The following is a 15,038-nucleotide window of genomic DNA, read 5'->3' on the forward strand; positions in this document are numbered from 1 at the left end:
AAATAAGAAGCTCCTTTAGTTCATCCGGGGAGCTGTGGCCATGACAAAGCTTTAGATTTAGGAATATCTTTTCACAGCCAGATGTTTTCTTTCATTCCTTTTTCTTTTTTGGGTAATGATTTGCTTAATGCGTGCCCCTGGCTGGGAATGCTAAGCTTCGCAGGGACAGACCTTGTCTGCCCAACCACGTCGCACCCCCACCCCGGTTCCAGCAGCGTCTGCTGTAGGGAGTGCTCAGCTTGTAGTCGGGAGAAGCACGGGTGAACGACAAATTAGCTGAGTGGGAATGATTCCCACTTTTCTCATCTAAATTCTTTTACAGAGAGAATACTGAAAGGAAAAAACAGTTGTAAACATTTTAAATTCATTTAACAGATTGACAGGAAAATGGCTTCATAATGTGGTTTCATTTAGAGTAGTGGTTCTTAACCACCACCTTCTAATGTGGCGACTCTTTAATACAATTCCATTCCTCATGTTGTGGTGACCACAGCCATAACATTATTGCTTTCATAACTAATTTTGCTAGTGTTTTAGATTTTAATGTAAATACCTGATATGCAGAATAGCCGATAAGTGATCCCTGTGAAAGGCTCATTCAAATCCTCTAAGGGGTCATGTATAGAATCAGGTGTAGAAACTGAAAGATTATAAAAGAATTTTTTTTGGTCTGGTGATATGTTAATCTTTAAGTCATAAGCATTGTATTTTGTAAAATACCTTTAATAGCCTTATAAGTTGAAGAGTAGAAATGTGTTTAAACACTAACTTTAATTACTCAGTAATTTGAGAGAACAAGTACTATGGAGTCTTACATTTATTCTGTATAGCAAGAATAAGTTCAAGAACATGTCTCAAAATTAAAAAAAATATTTTTGAGAAGTATCATAGGTAGTCTTTTATACTCAAGAGATTTACAACATGGGCTCATGAAAGTCTAGAGGTGTCCTCCCTGCAGTGAGGAAACTAGTACGTGGGGGTTTTCAGGTCAGACTTGAGCACAAAATCTTCTTTCAATACTACTCATTGGCAGTCTTGGATTAAAGAATGTCACACAACTTTGTTTTAGTTTGCATATTGCACATCACCACAAAATCTATTGAAATCTAGACAGGTGCTGCCATTGTTGTAGGAGAAGGCTTGGTGGGGAACATGGTGGATGGTTTATTTGGTGCTGTAGGTCAGCTTTAAGAGGTGCTGTAGCACAGAGCAAGTACAGTGTAGTGGGGAACATGGTGGATTTGGCATCACAGACTTGACTCAAATGTGACTTCTTAGCTGTGCGACCTTGGTAACCAGTTTATGCTTTCCCCCACAGTGCTTAACTGATATGAATGCATTAGCATGATGCTCGGCACAAGGCTGCTATTTGTTAAATTAGCTAATCTTTCTGTCCTCTCAAGAGGCAAGGAAGGATCTGCAGCTTCCTAGGCCTCAGGAGACCACTTGTGTTGTTAATGACTCCATTTATGGTTGACTTTCCTGAACGTCATAGTGGTGCTCAGTTAAATGTCTACACCATATTTTTAAGCAAATACAACTTTCTGTCTTCACTTATGTTTATTTTTTCAATTGGAGAAGGTGTTGAGATTAACTGAATTTAAGGTTATGTGTAAAGTCAGATTTGACTGGCTATTTTAGGAAGGCAAAAGTGTAACTATATGATTTCTGTACCAAAAAGAAGGTCTCATTCTGGCTTCAAGTCATCTTTAAAAATTAATATATTCTTTTAACTTTTATTATTACCTCAGTGATAGATTGGGCAAGCTTCCATTATCACCTAAACAAAAAGCTACATTTTCTAAATGGGTGCGACCGGAGGATCTCACCAACAACCCTACAATGATATACACTGTGTCCAGTTTTAGCATAAAGCAGGTAAACGCTTATTCTGTATAATGTTCAAGAAAGGTGCCACTCTAAGAGAATTTGTATCTAGATTTGACTTTTCTTAGATTTTTCTATATTTAGATGGATGAGTATAATTGTGAACACTTCTCACCCTTCCCGTTGTTCTCAGCTTGACTTGGTAATCCATACTGTAATCTCAGCACTCCCGGTTCAGCGCCATATTGGGTACATAGTAAGCCTGAGATCAGCCTGCACTGCATAAGGAGTTGTCTTTCATAAAACAAGGCCAGAGTTTTGTTAAGTTTTTTTCTTCTTCTGAGACAACATTTTGTTATGTTCCCTAAGTTGGCGTTAAATTCAATAGTCTCCAGCCTCAGACTCCCAAGCAGCTGAGCTTCCCAGTGAGTGCCACCATGCCCAGGACATTCTGTACGTTTCAGCTTTACCACAGGGAAAATGATAATGTGAGAAACATCTGGAGCAGTTACAGGTTTTTTCAGTACAGGGAATTGAATCTACGGTCTTATGCGTGCTACAGTGCCAGCCACAACTACAGAGTTTTGCTTTTGTAGATGTGAAACTTGAGAATTGAATTTCACCTTTAACAAAGAAATAGTTATAAAATCAATTGTTTAAGTATTTAACTCCTGGGCGCCAGAGAGTTGGCTCAGTCAGTAACGTACTTGCTGCATAAGCTTAAGGGCCTGAGCTGGCATCCCCAGAAGCACATAAAAGGTCAGGTGGGACTCAGTGATGAAGAGCACTGGCTGCTCCTCCGGAGGACCCAGACCCATACCAGCATCCATCCACATGGCAGCTCGCAGCTGTCTGTACCTCCAATCCTAGGGGATCCAGTGCCTGCTGACCTCTTTGGGCACCAGGTATACATGAAGTACATAGAATTACAATCACACCAAACACTCATACACATAACATTTTTTAAAAAATCAGGGTAACTGTACACTACTATATAACTCTAGCCTTGGGTATACAGAGATAGGTGGATTCCTGAAGCTCTCTGGCCAGTAAGCCTACTGAATTGGTGAGCCTCAAATTCAGTGAAGGAGCCTGTCTCGAGAAGTAAAGGGTAGATGAGTTTGGTGAGTCGTATATGGTGGCTCATAAGTGCCTTCAACCCCAGTTTCAGGATGTCCAGTGCCTCCAGTGCCCTTTCTTGGCCTCCATGTGTCCATACTGATGTGCACATATAGCCCAAAGTAGACACATACAGAGACACATAATTAAAAATAAGCACACATACAAATATATTTTAAAAGTGAAAGGTAGAAGGTGACTGAATGGAACAGTACCACCATCATTGACCTTGGGCCTCCATATACACCTACATGTACTTGCTTACCCTTGTGAGCGCACGTACACACACACACACACACACACACACACACACACACACACACACACACACAGCTTCATTGAAATACTTCTAGGATTTGTTTGAATAAAATATGTGAGTTGGCAGCATGACATTTGTTTTCCTGCTTAAATAATAAGATAATATAAAAGCTAAGGATGTAGGAAAATGAACAAATGTTGTATAAACATTGAAGTTACAAGAATGAAAGACTGCTGTTCTTATTAACAGACTATAGTATCAGACTGTTCCTTTGTGGCATCGTTGGCCATCAGTGCAGCATATGAGAGACGATTCAATAAGAAGTTAATCACCAGGTAAAGTTTTGTGTTTATCTTTTGTATGATTGCCTTTAGCTCACAGAGATCCACCTGCCTCTGCCTCCCTAGTGTTGTGATTAAAGACTTTTCCTTTTTAACTTTTAATGTGGCTGTAGAAAATAGGAAATGGCATGCATTAGTGCTGGCTCTGATAGCTTTAAATGTATTGAAATGCTTCTGAGTTTCAGTTTCTGAAGGCTATATTAAGCTCAGAACCACTCAGTGTAACTATGATCATAATTTTTATTTAGTTTGTCCTAAGAACAAAAGTAAACTGGACAGTCCTGAATTTTATTATTTGCCATTTTAAACAGTGTGGAGTGTGCGTGATTTTGTGCAATCTATTTTAAAAGAATATTGATAGTGGAAGTTCTTAATGTGTATGCATGTGGTATTTGGCTGCACCACGTGCCTTTTGTGCAACTTTGTAATTCATTAATTTACATGATCATGTATGATGTGTCTTTAGTCTGCACACAAGAATTGTCCTGGCCAGGAGAAGGTGATACAGTCTCTTAGAGATTAGATGAGGATGTTGGATTGCCTGGATCTGGAGTTAGAAATGGTTGTGAGCCACCATGTTGGTGTTGGGAACTGAATCCAGGGCCTCTGCAAAAGCAGCAGGTGCTCTTAAGTAGACCTCATTATACAGTTGGAATTTTATGTGACTTTATCAGAATTGTTCTTAGTACCTTAATTATGATTTATTGAAATGATCTTTACTTCTTGAAACCAATGATAAAAGTTCATTTTAACTGGCTTAAAATATATCTACTTAGTATCTAATTTGTTAAAACAGTGAAAAGCTGAGGACTGTAGACTGCAGCTCAGCTAATAAAGTGCCTGCCTCGTGTATACAAGGCTCCGAGTCACTCCTCCAGTATTGTAAACTGGCCACAGTAGAGCATGCCTATAATCCACCCTTCTGCACGTGCAAGCAGGGAGATCAGAAGCTCAAAATCTTCCTCTGCTGTGCAGAGAGTTAGAAGCCTGAAGTATGTAAGACACTGCCTCAGAATATTGTGAAAGTTTATATTCTAGTTTATGGTTTTGAAACTGTTTCTTAAGCTGGGTGTAGGATTATATCTGGGAGCCTGAAGCAGAAGAATCATGAGTTCCAGGCCAACCTGGGTACATATTGAAATCCTAGCTCAAAAGGAAAACCAAAACCAAGAAGTATTTAAAATATTAAAATATTCTTGTGTTCTATTTTAGAAAATTGGGAAGAAAGTAACATTTATAAATGAATGGCATTTGTTTAAATGTAATATAAAGTCATATATTAGTTGATGTTGAATAGTAATATTGGTATTTTAATATGTATTTTCCTTTCCCAAAGCATAATTTACCCACAGAATAAGGATGGAGAACCAGAGTATAATCCCTGTGGGAAGTATATGGTAAAACTTCATCTCAATGGTGTCCCAAGAAAGGTGAATGTCTTTTTCCTTCCCAATTCCTACTTCTATCTCCTCTTTCTTCACCTCCTTACCTTTGAATCTTGAAGGGAAACAACTAAGAAAAGGTGACTGTGTAAAGATTTTAGGAGTTAATTTAATTGATAAAGATTTATTTTTTAATTTGTGTGTGTGTGTGTGTGTGTGTGTGTGTCCTGATTTCCTATCAGTAAAAAAGTTAAAGAGCCTTCTCAATGTTCTCAACACTGAGGGAAGCAGGAGGCACTGCAAGTTTGAGGCCAGCATGGGATACATTAACAACATCCTGTCAGAAAAAGGAAACAAAACAGAAAAGGTTAAAAATGTTTAATCACTAGCAATTCTTTATTAGAAATGTGCATAAGGTTTTTGAAAAGCATTTTTAAAAAGACATTAACTGAGTACAGTGATTCATGCCCATAGCTCCACACATGCACACACACACACACATGTAAGCAAGAGCCACATTTGTTCATGTAGCCATATGGAGGCCAGAAGAGGGTTTCAGATCCTCTGGACCTAGAGTTAGAGGTCCTTGGGAGCTGTCTGATACAGATATTGGGAACTGAACTCTGGTCCTCTGGAGGAGCAGCAGGTCTTAACCACTGAGCCATCTCTAAAACCCCATAAAATAGTCTTTTCTTATAGCTAGGTTTCATTGTTTTACCCAAACTGTCTTCAGTCAGTCTCAAGTGATCCTCAGGAGTAAACTGGAGCTATGGGCATGAATCACTGTACTCAGTTAATGTCTTTTTAAAAATGCTTTTCAAAAACCTTATGCACATTTCTAATAAAGAATTGCTAGTGATTAAACATTTTTAACCTTTTCTGTTTTGTTTCCTTTTTCTGACAGGATGTTGTTAATGTATCCCATGCTGGCCTCAAACTTGCAGTGCCTCCTGCTTCCCTCAGTGTTGAGAACATTGAGAAGGCTCTTTAACTTTTTTACTGATAGGAAATCAGGATCAGCCAAATAGTTCATGAGTAAAGGCATGTCCTTGCAGACCTAGTGGATGTGAGTTCAGTCTGTGGAACCCCTTGGAACATGAAGGTGGACAGACAGTGAGAGTGACCTCACTACTGCCTTGGCATGTACTTGCACACACACACGTGCATCGTGCACATTCACATACAATAACAAAGGCTAATAATAATCTTCAAAAATTACAGAGTGATAAAAGGATGGTGGCACATGGCTATTCCCAGCATTCAGAAGACGGAGGCTATTCAGATAGATCCCTGAGATTGAGGCCATCCTGGTCTACATAATGAGTTCATGCATGCCATACAGGACTACACAGTGAGACCCTGACTCAAAAAATAAACAAGTAAATAAATTAATTGATTAAGGAAACCAGATAAACTAAGTCTATTAGATCAGAAGACTTCATAAACATCATAATGAGATATAAGAAACCTTTATTGTTTCTTGTGACATATATGCAGTTTTAAATTATACTGCTGTGGTTTCTTTTAGCTGTCTGAACTCCATAATAAGGCCTTCCTTGTATTGTTAGCATTCTCTAGCACCTATCTACCCCAGGTTCCTGTATCAAATTCAGCATCACCTGGGAGCTTTTAGAATTCTAGAATTTTAGGCCTTCAGATGTACTGAATTAGAGTTGCAAAATTTTTTTCAAAGATTTTCCCATTTTTATTTTACATATGTGGGTATTTTGCTTTCATGCATGTCTGTGGATCATGTACATACAGTGTCTAGGGAGACCAGAAAAGGGCTATCAGGATCCTCTAGAGCAGTGGGCTGTGACCCCCCTTGGGGGCTTGAATGACCTTGTCGCAGGAGTCACCTAAGACCATTGGAAAACACAGATATTTTATGATTTATAACAATAGCAAAATTATGAAGTAGCAATGAAATAATTTTATGGTTGGTGTCATCACAACATGAGCTGTTAAAGAGCTATAGCATTCAGGGTTAAGAAACAGTGCTCTAGGGGTTGGGGATTTAGCTCAGCGGTAGGGCGCTTGCCTAGCAAGCACAAGGCCCTGGGTTCGGTCCCCAGCTCCGAAAAAAAGAAAAGAAAAAAAAAAAAAAAGAAAGAAACAGTGCTCTAGAACTAGAATTACAAACTATTGTGAGCTAATGTGTGGGTACTAGGAATTGAACCCAGGTCCTCTAGAAGAGTAATCTTCTAGATTACTCTTACCATTAACCACCAGGCCATCCCTCTTGTCCCCAGAGTCTGCATTTTAGCAAAATCACCTGGTGACTGGGACTGAAAATCACTGTGTACATGGTGTCCATAAATTACCCAGGGAGCATTGACCACTCTGTCTCACCCCTAAGTAAGTTTTGGTAGAGCTGAGGATTGAGCCTGCTAGGGCCTTGTTCATGGTAAGGCAAAAGTTCTGTCTCTAAGCTGCACTGAATCCCCAGTCTGTCTAAGTGACATGAACTAGGTTACATGCTATCCCTGAACTCATGCTTTAATCCATACAGACCTTGAACTTGTAATCCTGCCTCGGCTTTTGCAGTAGCCTAGATTGCAGGCCTGACCCACAAGTCCCAGTTCACTTTCTGATTTAGTGTGTCTGTGATGAGATCAGAACCTGCCTCTTACCAGGCTGGACTCTGACGCTGACCTGACGCTGTTGTTTGGGAACACCCTTTTGAATTACATTGATTACTTAAAACTAAGCAATTTTAAGAAAGATAATAACCTCTTGTTTAAAAGAGTCTTCCAATGTTGAGGATGGTGGCACATACCTATTACTTAGCACTCAGGAGACTGAGACAGGAGGAGAGCTAGTTCAAGACCAGCCTGGGTTACATAGCTCTCCAAAAACAAAAAGTAGTAGTAATCTTTGTACTATTATTAGATTAAAACTCTTCTTTTAACCCCATGTCTTGCAAATAATTTTTAATATTAATTAGATATCATGTCTGTGTTGCTTGCTCAATTATTTACATATATATTTTAGTTTAATGTTGTACTTATATAATCATAGAGTACAAATTTTTGTAGGGTTAAACGAAGAGTAGCATCTTTAAATATAATGTACATTCTAGAATCTCTAAATAATTTGATTTTATATATACATACATGCATATACAAATACATGTGTTATGTTTAGCTAGTGGTTTGTCAGTGAGATTAGCTGGTAAGACTGCATAAATACATCACATTAATGATGAACATCTGCAAAGTTGTCATCTTTATAGAAGGTATATTGTATCTGTTATCCATTTACATTTTTTAATCTTTAGATTTAAAAGTATTTTGTTTCATTTAAGGAAGTTAATGTTCTCTTTCCGCAGGTGATAATTGATGATCAGTTACCTGTTGATCACAAAGGAGAATTACTATGTTCTTATTCCAACAATAAAAGTGAATTATGGGTGTCACTTATAGAGAAAGCATACATGAAAGTTATGGGAGGATATGATTTCCCAGGATCCAACTCAGTAAGTCGTGGATATATATTATAGATACTCGCCTATAGATTATAAAGTTAATAGATGTTTTGTTTATGGGAAAATAAAGCAGACTATCTACACTCTGAGAAATGTGGTCAGTTTCCTTATGATATAAGGGTACCTATTTTCCTATGTAAGGACAGCACATTGTGCAAATTATGTATCCGGAAAAGTTTAAAATACATGTGCCTGCTGTTTCATTGAGATCCAGAGCAGTATATTTGCCAGGTCAAATGAGGAGTGGGTATCATACTGATTTTTTTCCATTAACCTATTTATTGTTTGATTTTATATCCCTATTGCTCCCCCATCGCCCCCCCCTTACACTGTCTCTCCCCTGATCTTAAAAAAAAATCTCTTGAATTCAGAGAGCAGAAAAGCAACTTCATCTTCAGATTTTTATTATGCCAACTCAAATGAGCCTTAATAGCTCTCTTGAGGACTTTTTTTTTTTTTTTTTTTTTTGGTTCTTTTTTTCGGAGCTGGGGACCGAACCCAGGGCCTTGCGCTTCCTAGATAAGCGCTCTACCACTGAGCTAAATCCCCAGCCCCGTTTTATATCCGATCTCATCACAGATGGCCGTGAGCCACCATGTGTTTGCTGGGATTTGAACTCAGGTCCTTTGGAAGAGCAATACAGTGCTCTTAATCACTGAGCCATCTCTCCAGCCCCGGGGACTTTTTAACAGCCTAAAACCACTGACAGTTCTGAAACGTGTTTCTGTTGCAGAATATTGATCTGCATGCACTGACTGGGTGGATACCGGAACGGATTGCCATGCATTCAGATAGCCAGACCTTCAGTAAGGACAGTTCATTCAGGATGCTTTATCAAAGGTGACCGTTTCCTGTCTCTCTCCTTTGTTTCTTGTCCTCCTTCCCTCTCTCCCTTCTTCCTTCTGAAGTGAACAAGGTTGTTTAAAGGCATCATGCTCTATTTAGAATAGAGATTGCATGTGAAACTGTCACCTTTTGTTTTTTGACAGTGCAGGTGGACCTTCCCTTGTGGTCTTCCCGCCTCAGCATTCTGAGTGCTGGGGTTGCCTCCGCACGCACTGCCCCACTGCCACAGCTTCACCGTATGCTGCCACCAGCCTTCCTTATCCTCAGCAGGGGCTCAGTTAGTCCAAAGTTTAGAAAATCCAAAGTAATAGAATATGGAATACAGAATGTGGAAAAACTGTATGCTCCTAGTAGTACTCGTCAGGTTTGAGGGCAGATGGGAAAAGAAAGTCTCGAGAGTTTAAGCTGTAAAGGGACAATTCATATGCCATACAGGGAGTTTTTCCAAACCATAACAAACAGTGTCTAAGGTAGGAAACCCGGTGACTTGGTCAATGAAGCCAAATCTCTTTTGGAAAAGTAAATTTCTTATTTCCCATTTTCATCCTTATTTGTAAGCTGAAAATACAGCATTTGTTTTTCTTCACTGATAGGTTTATGCCTGAGAATTAAGTTATTCTAGGACAAAAAGGGAAATAATTTATGTTAGAATAGCCAGTTTTAAAAAAGGTTTCAAATTTGAAGTTTTCGTGTATGCCAGTAGACAGTGTGATCTGAGATTTCAAATGCATTTCTTTAATTTCTCGTGTTGGGGCTTCTGCAGATTTCACAAAGGGGATGTCCTCATCACCGCATCAACCGGAATGATGACTGAAGCTGAAGGGGAGAAGTGGGGCCTGGTTCCCACGCATGCGTATGCTGTGTTGGATATTAGAGAGTTCAAGGTTACACCTTATAATTTTCTCTTGTTTGTTTTCTTGATTGATAAGACGCTATGGTATCACAGTGGTGGTCAGACTTTAGAGCCGTCCTGTGAGCATAAGCTACCCAGACTCTACCGTTAGAAACCAGGAGATGCAGGGGTGGAAGGTGAAATTCAGGGACAGTATGGGTGGTGAAATAACAGGGATACCATTACCGCTTGTCCTTCCATGAAAGTCACCACCACTGAGACGAATACACAGCTCTGAAGGTCTGAGTTTCCATGGTGGTGTTTTGGGTAGTCATGGTAGAAAGGTATAGAGGATAAGTAGCTGTGAAAGGAAAAGTAGAAAGATGGCTAGAGGTGAGAGACGCCATGGGTCTGTGCTTGTGATTTCTCTTCTGCAGCATCTCCGCATGCTGGCAGGCCTTCAGACCCTTTCTCAGTGTGCGCTCGTCTTAGAATATGGGACTTTATTGTTACTTTTAAATGAAAAACAGATGAGTTCTCTGCAGTAGAAGATACAAGTATTATCAAATGTCCTTAATTGAACAGAGACACACAGTCATTCAGCAAATACAGTCCCCATTATTTGTTAATTAAACAAGGTGTTAAGTTGGCACACAGAAATAGGTCATTTAATCAGGCCAGGATTTAATCCAAGTGATTTGTGTATGATTTTGTTGTTATGCAGATGTTATAGTGTATATACAGAAGCCTAGACAATGTGGTCTACTACAGAGCTAGGTAATATTGTGTCTGTCTGTCTTTCTTGCTCAGGAAGAAACACAAGAGAAATCGGCACAATAGGAGACACAAGTGAAGCTGTTGTTAGCCTAAGGCATACAATTTACAACTAAGGCTTTTTTAAGACAGGGTTTTGCCATGTATCCCAGGCTGCCCCCACCCCCAAATACAGGGAGTATATAAACTAGTGCCACAAATATTTGTTATTAGGTATTATTCACTACATAATTATATGTGCTATACTATACTGTTTACAGTTGACAGTACCAGCACAGTAGGTTTGTTCTTACAAGCCTTACAATAGAAGAAAAACATTAATTTAAAAAAGGTAAATAAAAGATAAAATTCCAGAACTCAAGAGACAGGATAGGAAGCAGATTAAAGGCCAGCCTGGGCTACATAGTCACTCTGGGATATGTAATAAGACCTTCAAACACCAAATAGGTAATACTTAACAGTAATAACTATTATCCACAGGATTTTGGCGAGTGATGGTGCTGCCTTGCTTATTTAGTTACAGATGTGTTGCACTCTGACATTAGGAGAACTGTGAGCGATGTCACTAAGCAGGGGAATTTCAGAAACATTCTGACTTTGTGTTCAAAGTCAGCGTGGTACGTAATGCTGCTGGGACACATGAGTATAGGAGTGGGAGGCAGCATGAGTCTGCCACAGTTAACTTTAAGATTCCACTGGACTAGCAGGCACGAGGTCATAGATTCAATCCTCAGTCCTTGGTGAAACTTTTATGATCTCAAGGCTTTATGAATTAGGCAGGATTCCAGCCCCAACCATGTTGTATAAAATTGTGTATTTCCTTAAACATGGCAACAAAATTGATTCCTTAAAGTAAAAAGGAAAGTTAATGTAAAGCAGGGAAGCCGAAAGGTAGAATGTGCTTGCTGTAGATGGCGGTTTCTGCACACAGGAGTGCTGCACACACACAGGAGTGCTGCACACACACAGGAGTGCTGCACACACACAGGAGTGCTGCACACACACAGGAGTGCTGCAATTAGTGGTTGCTCTGTGGTCCTCAGTTCCTTTTCTTGTTAGTCTCCTTCGAGGTGTCAGTGCAGTGTGAAGGCAGTAAGATAATAACGTGTGATTTAACTTTGTAGGGATAGAGAAACAGCAGCCTTTCTAGTTATAAATTGTCACCATGAGTTGTACAGTATTGATTTCTTAACAGTGATCCGGTAAAGACAGATTTTTTTTTTTTTTTTTGGTTCTTTTTTTTTTCGGAGCTGGGGACCGAACCCAGGGCCTTGCGCTTCCTAGGTAAGCGCTCTACCACTGAGCTAAATCCCCAGCCCCAAGACAGATATTTTATTGGAGCATGTGTAAACAAGATGAGCAGAGCCCAGTAATACATCTCATTAACAGTTACCTCAGGGGGCACACTGTAGCGTTATTACCCTGCTTCAGCAGGTTTTACAGCCTGTAGAGTACCCCATTTTAAATTTGTATATGAATTTTGTACTGACCTTTGCCCAAAGCCTTGATGTGTGTTAAAACTGAAGCTTTAACTAGTGTTCTTTGTATTTGAGTTTAAACCTCTCTTCGGTTCATGTTTTATTGTGTGGTTTTATTTCTGCTATATTTAATCTTTGATACATTTTTTCTCAAATCTGACATTTTCACTCCCTCCCTCCCTCCCTCCCTCCTTCCTTCCTTCCTTTTATCTTTCCCCCCTCCTCTTTTTTTTTTTTTAAACAGGGTGTGTTACTGTGTTGCTCTAGTTGGCCTTGAACTCGGAGATCTGCCTGCCTCTGCCTTTCCAATGCTAAGATTAAAAGGCATATGCCACCATGTCCTGTTGATTTTGGCTTTCTTTTATGTTACTAGGCCTGTAAGACTTTTTTGTAGATAGTCTTTTTTTTTTTTTTTTTTTTTTGGTTCTTTTTTTCGGAGCTGGGGACCGAACCCAGGGCCTTGCGCTTCCTAGGTAAGCGCTCTACCACTGAGCTAAATCCCCAACCCCTGTAGATAGTCTTAAAGATAGAATCTCATTTGTGACTTTTCTACTTAGGATTTTCTTATATTGATACATCCTAAGAGAAAGTGTGTGTGTGTGTCTGTGTCTGTGTCTGTGTCTGTGTCTGTGTCTGTGTCTGTGTCTGTGTCTAACATTCCTGCATAATCTGTAATTTTCATTTTGGTTTTTCCTGCTCCTTTGTGTCATTTCTATGTCTTTTCTTGGAGGGAATGTTTCTTAGTTTACTCTCAGGCACATCCATGATTCAGGCCCCTTGCTTTTCAGTCCACATAAGCCTTTCAGCATGTCTTACCCCATGTAAGACTTTCTCCTTTGCTGGAAATAGCTAGAATAGGGGTGTTGCAGCATACACCAAACTTTCTGAAATTCTCTTCCATTTCTTCCTGTATTCTGGGTTAAATTGCCGAGTTTCTGTTTATCTGTAAATGTGTGCAGCCATATGCTCTTGGTGTTTCTGACACCTGAGATACGCCTCAGAATAGGTTAGCGGGATTGTCTACTCTTTCATATTCCCTTTTATAAAGTGTAAGAAATCAAAGCTCACTCTAAGAGTATTATAACTATATATAAGAGTATATAGTATGTGGTAGAGTTCTTCGTTGTTAATCTTTTTGTCTTGTTTTTGTCTTTTAATATAGGGGCTGAGATTTATTCAGTTAAAAAACCCTTGGAGCCATTTACGCTGGAAAGGCAGGTACAGTGAAAATGATGTGAAAAACTGGACCCCAGAATTGCAAAAGTATTTAAACTTTGATCCCCGAACAGCTCAGAAAATAGATAATGGTAAGTATCTCTGTAATTTTAATGCCATTTTAGGAGTGTGAGGGATGCATGAGTGTATATGTGCATATGGAGACCATGATAAAACATAGGGATCTTCTCTCCACTGATTGGCTCAATTGGCTAGCCAGCAAGACCTCAGGATCCACCTGTCCTTGCCTCCCCAGCATATACATGGTAGTCAAGCTTTGATGTGAGCACTGGGTATGGAACTCAGGTCACCATGTCTGTGCAGGAAGCACCTAACTGACTGAGCCAACTCCCCAGCCAGTCAGTCAGCCAGTCAGCCAGCCAGCCAGCCAGCCAGTCTTCCTTCCTTCCTACTTCTTCCCTCCCTCCCATTGTGTGTTGCCTGTGTATATGTAAGTGCACCACATGTGCACAGTACCTGCAAAAGTCAAAAGAGGGCACCAGATCTCCTGGAACAGATGGATGTGAGCTACTGTGCAGGTTTTGGGAACCAAATCCATGTCTTCTTCAAGAGCAGCAAGTGCTCTTAACCGCTAAGGTATCTCTGTAACTTCTCTAGCCTTTAATGTCATTTTTAAATAACGTGTTTTCAAGATGAGCTGTACTTAAGAGTTTATTTTATCCTATTTTATTTTATTATGTATATAAGTGTTTGCCTAAATATATATATCTGTGCACTGTATGTGTGCTTGGTGCCCTTAGAGGTGGATCCCTGAAACTGGAATTAGAAAAAGTTGTGAGCCATCACGTGGGTACTGGGATAGAGTCTGGGTCCTGTGAAGAGCAGCCAGGTGCTCTAACCACTGAGCCTTTTCCAGTTTGCTTATTTATGGCTGAAGTTTTTTATGTTAACAAAGACGTTTAATTTTAGGAATATTTTGGATCTCCTGGGATGACCTTTGCCAGTATTATGATGTAGTTTATTTGAGTTGGAACCCAGCTCTTTTTAAAGAGTCAACCTGCATTCACAGGTAAGTTTTATACATTTTAGACTGTGCTTCGTAATATTCTCTACATTGGAAAGGTTTTAAAAAATTTAAAACTATGTGGGGAATAGGAATGGGGCTTTGTACATGAGTACGTGTCTAGGGGACAGAAGGTGGTGTTGGATTCTGGAGCTGGAGATATAGACAGTTGTAAGCCACCCAGTGTGGGTGCTGGGCACGGAACTATGGTCATCTATAGGAGCAGGACATGCTCTTACCCACAAATGGCCTTTCCAGTGCCTGTTCCCCACATTAAAGTTTAAAATAGTGATCAATTCAGAGGGATTATCAACCCCTCTGTCATTCCCAGTAGCCATTTTTTGTACTACTTTATTACACCAAAATCTTTTTAAAGGATAGAAAATCCTGATAGCTGTTCTCTGCACTTCTTTAATCCTAGCACTTGAGAGGCAGAGGAGGCAAATCTCTGGGT

The 15,038-nt window shown here is 39.7% G+C and overlaps 1 protein-coding gene across 6 annotated transcripts in view; it reads left to right on the forward strand.

Moving 5' to 3' along the window:
• Window positions 1-15,038, forward strand: part of Capn7 (calpain 7) — a 36,270-nt gene that overhangs the window by 14,205 nt on the left and 7,027 nt on the right. For all 6 annotated transcript variants that reach the window (XM_063275347.1, XM_006252608.5, XM_039094448.2 and 3 more), the window contains 8 exon segments: window positions 1,752-1,878; window positions 3,455-3,540; window positions 4,883-4,976; window positions 8,260-8,406; window positions 9,149-9,255; window positions 10,025-10,145; window positions 13,508-13,652; window positions 14,491-14,590. In XM_063275347.1, coding sequence (XP_063131417.1) covers window positions 1,752-1,878; window positions 3,455-3,540; window positions 4,883-4,976; window positions 8,260-8,406; window positions 9,149-9,255; window positions 10,025-10,145; window positions 13,508-13,652; window positions 14,491-14,590 — 927 coding nt within the window.

This window comes from Rattus norvegicus, chromosome 16 (genome assembly GCF_036323735.1).
Source record: "Rattus norvegicus strain BN/NHsdMcwi chromosome 16, GRCr8, whole genome shotgun sequence".
Lineage (NCBI taxonomy): Eukaryota > Metazoa > Chordata > Mammalia > Rodentia > Muridae > Rattus > Rattus norvegicus.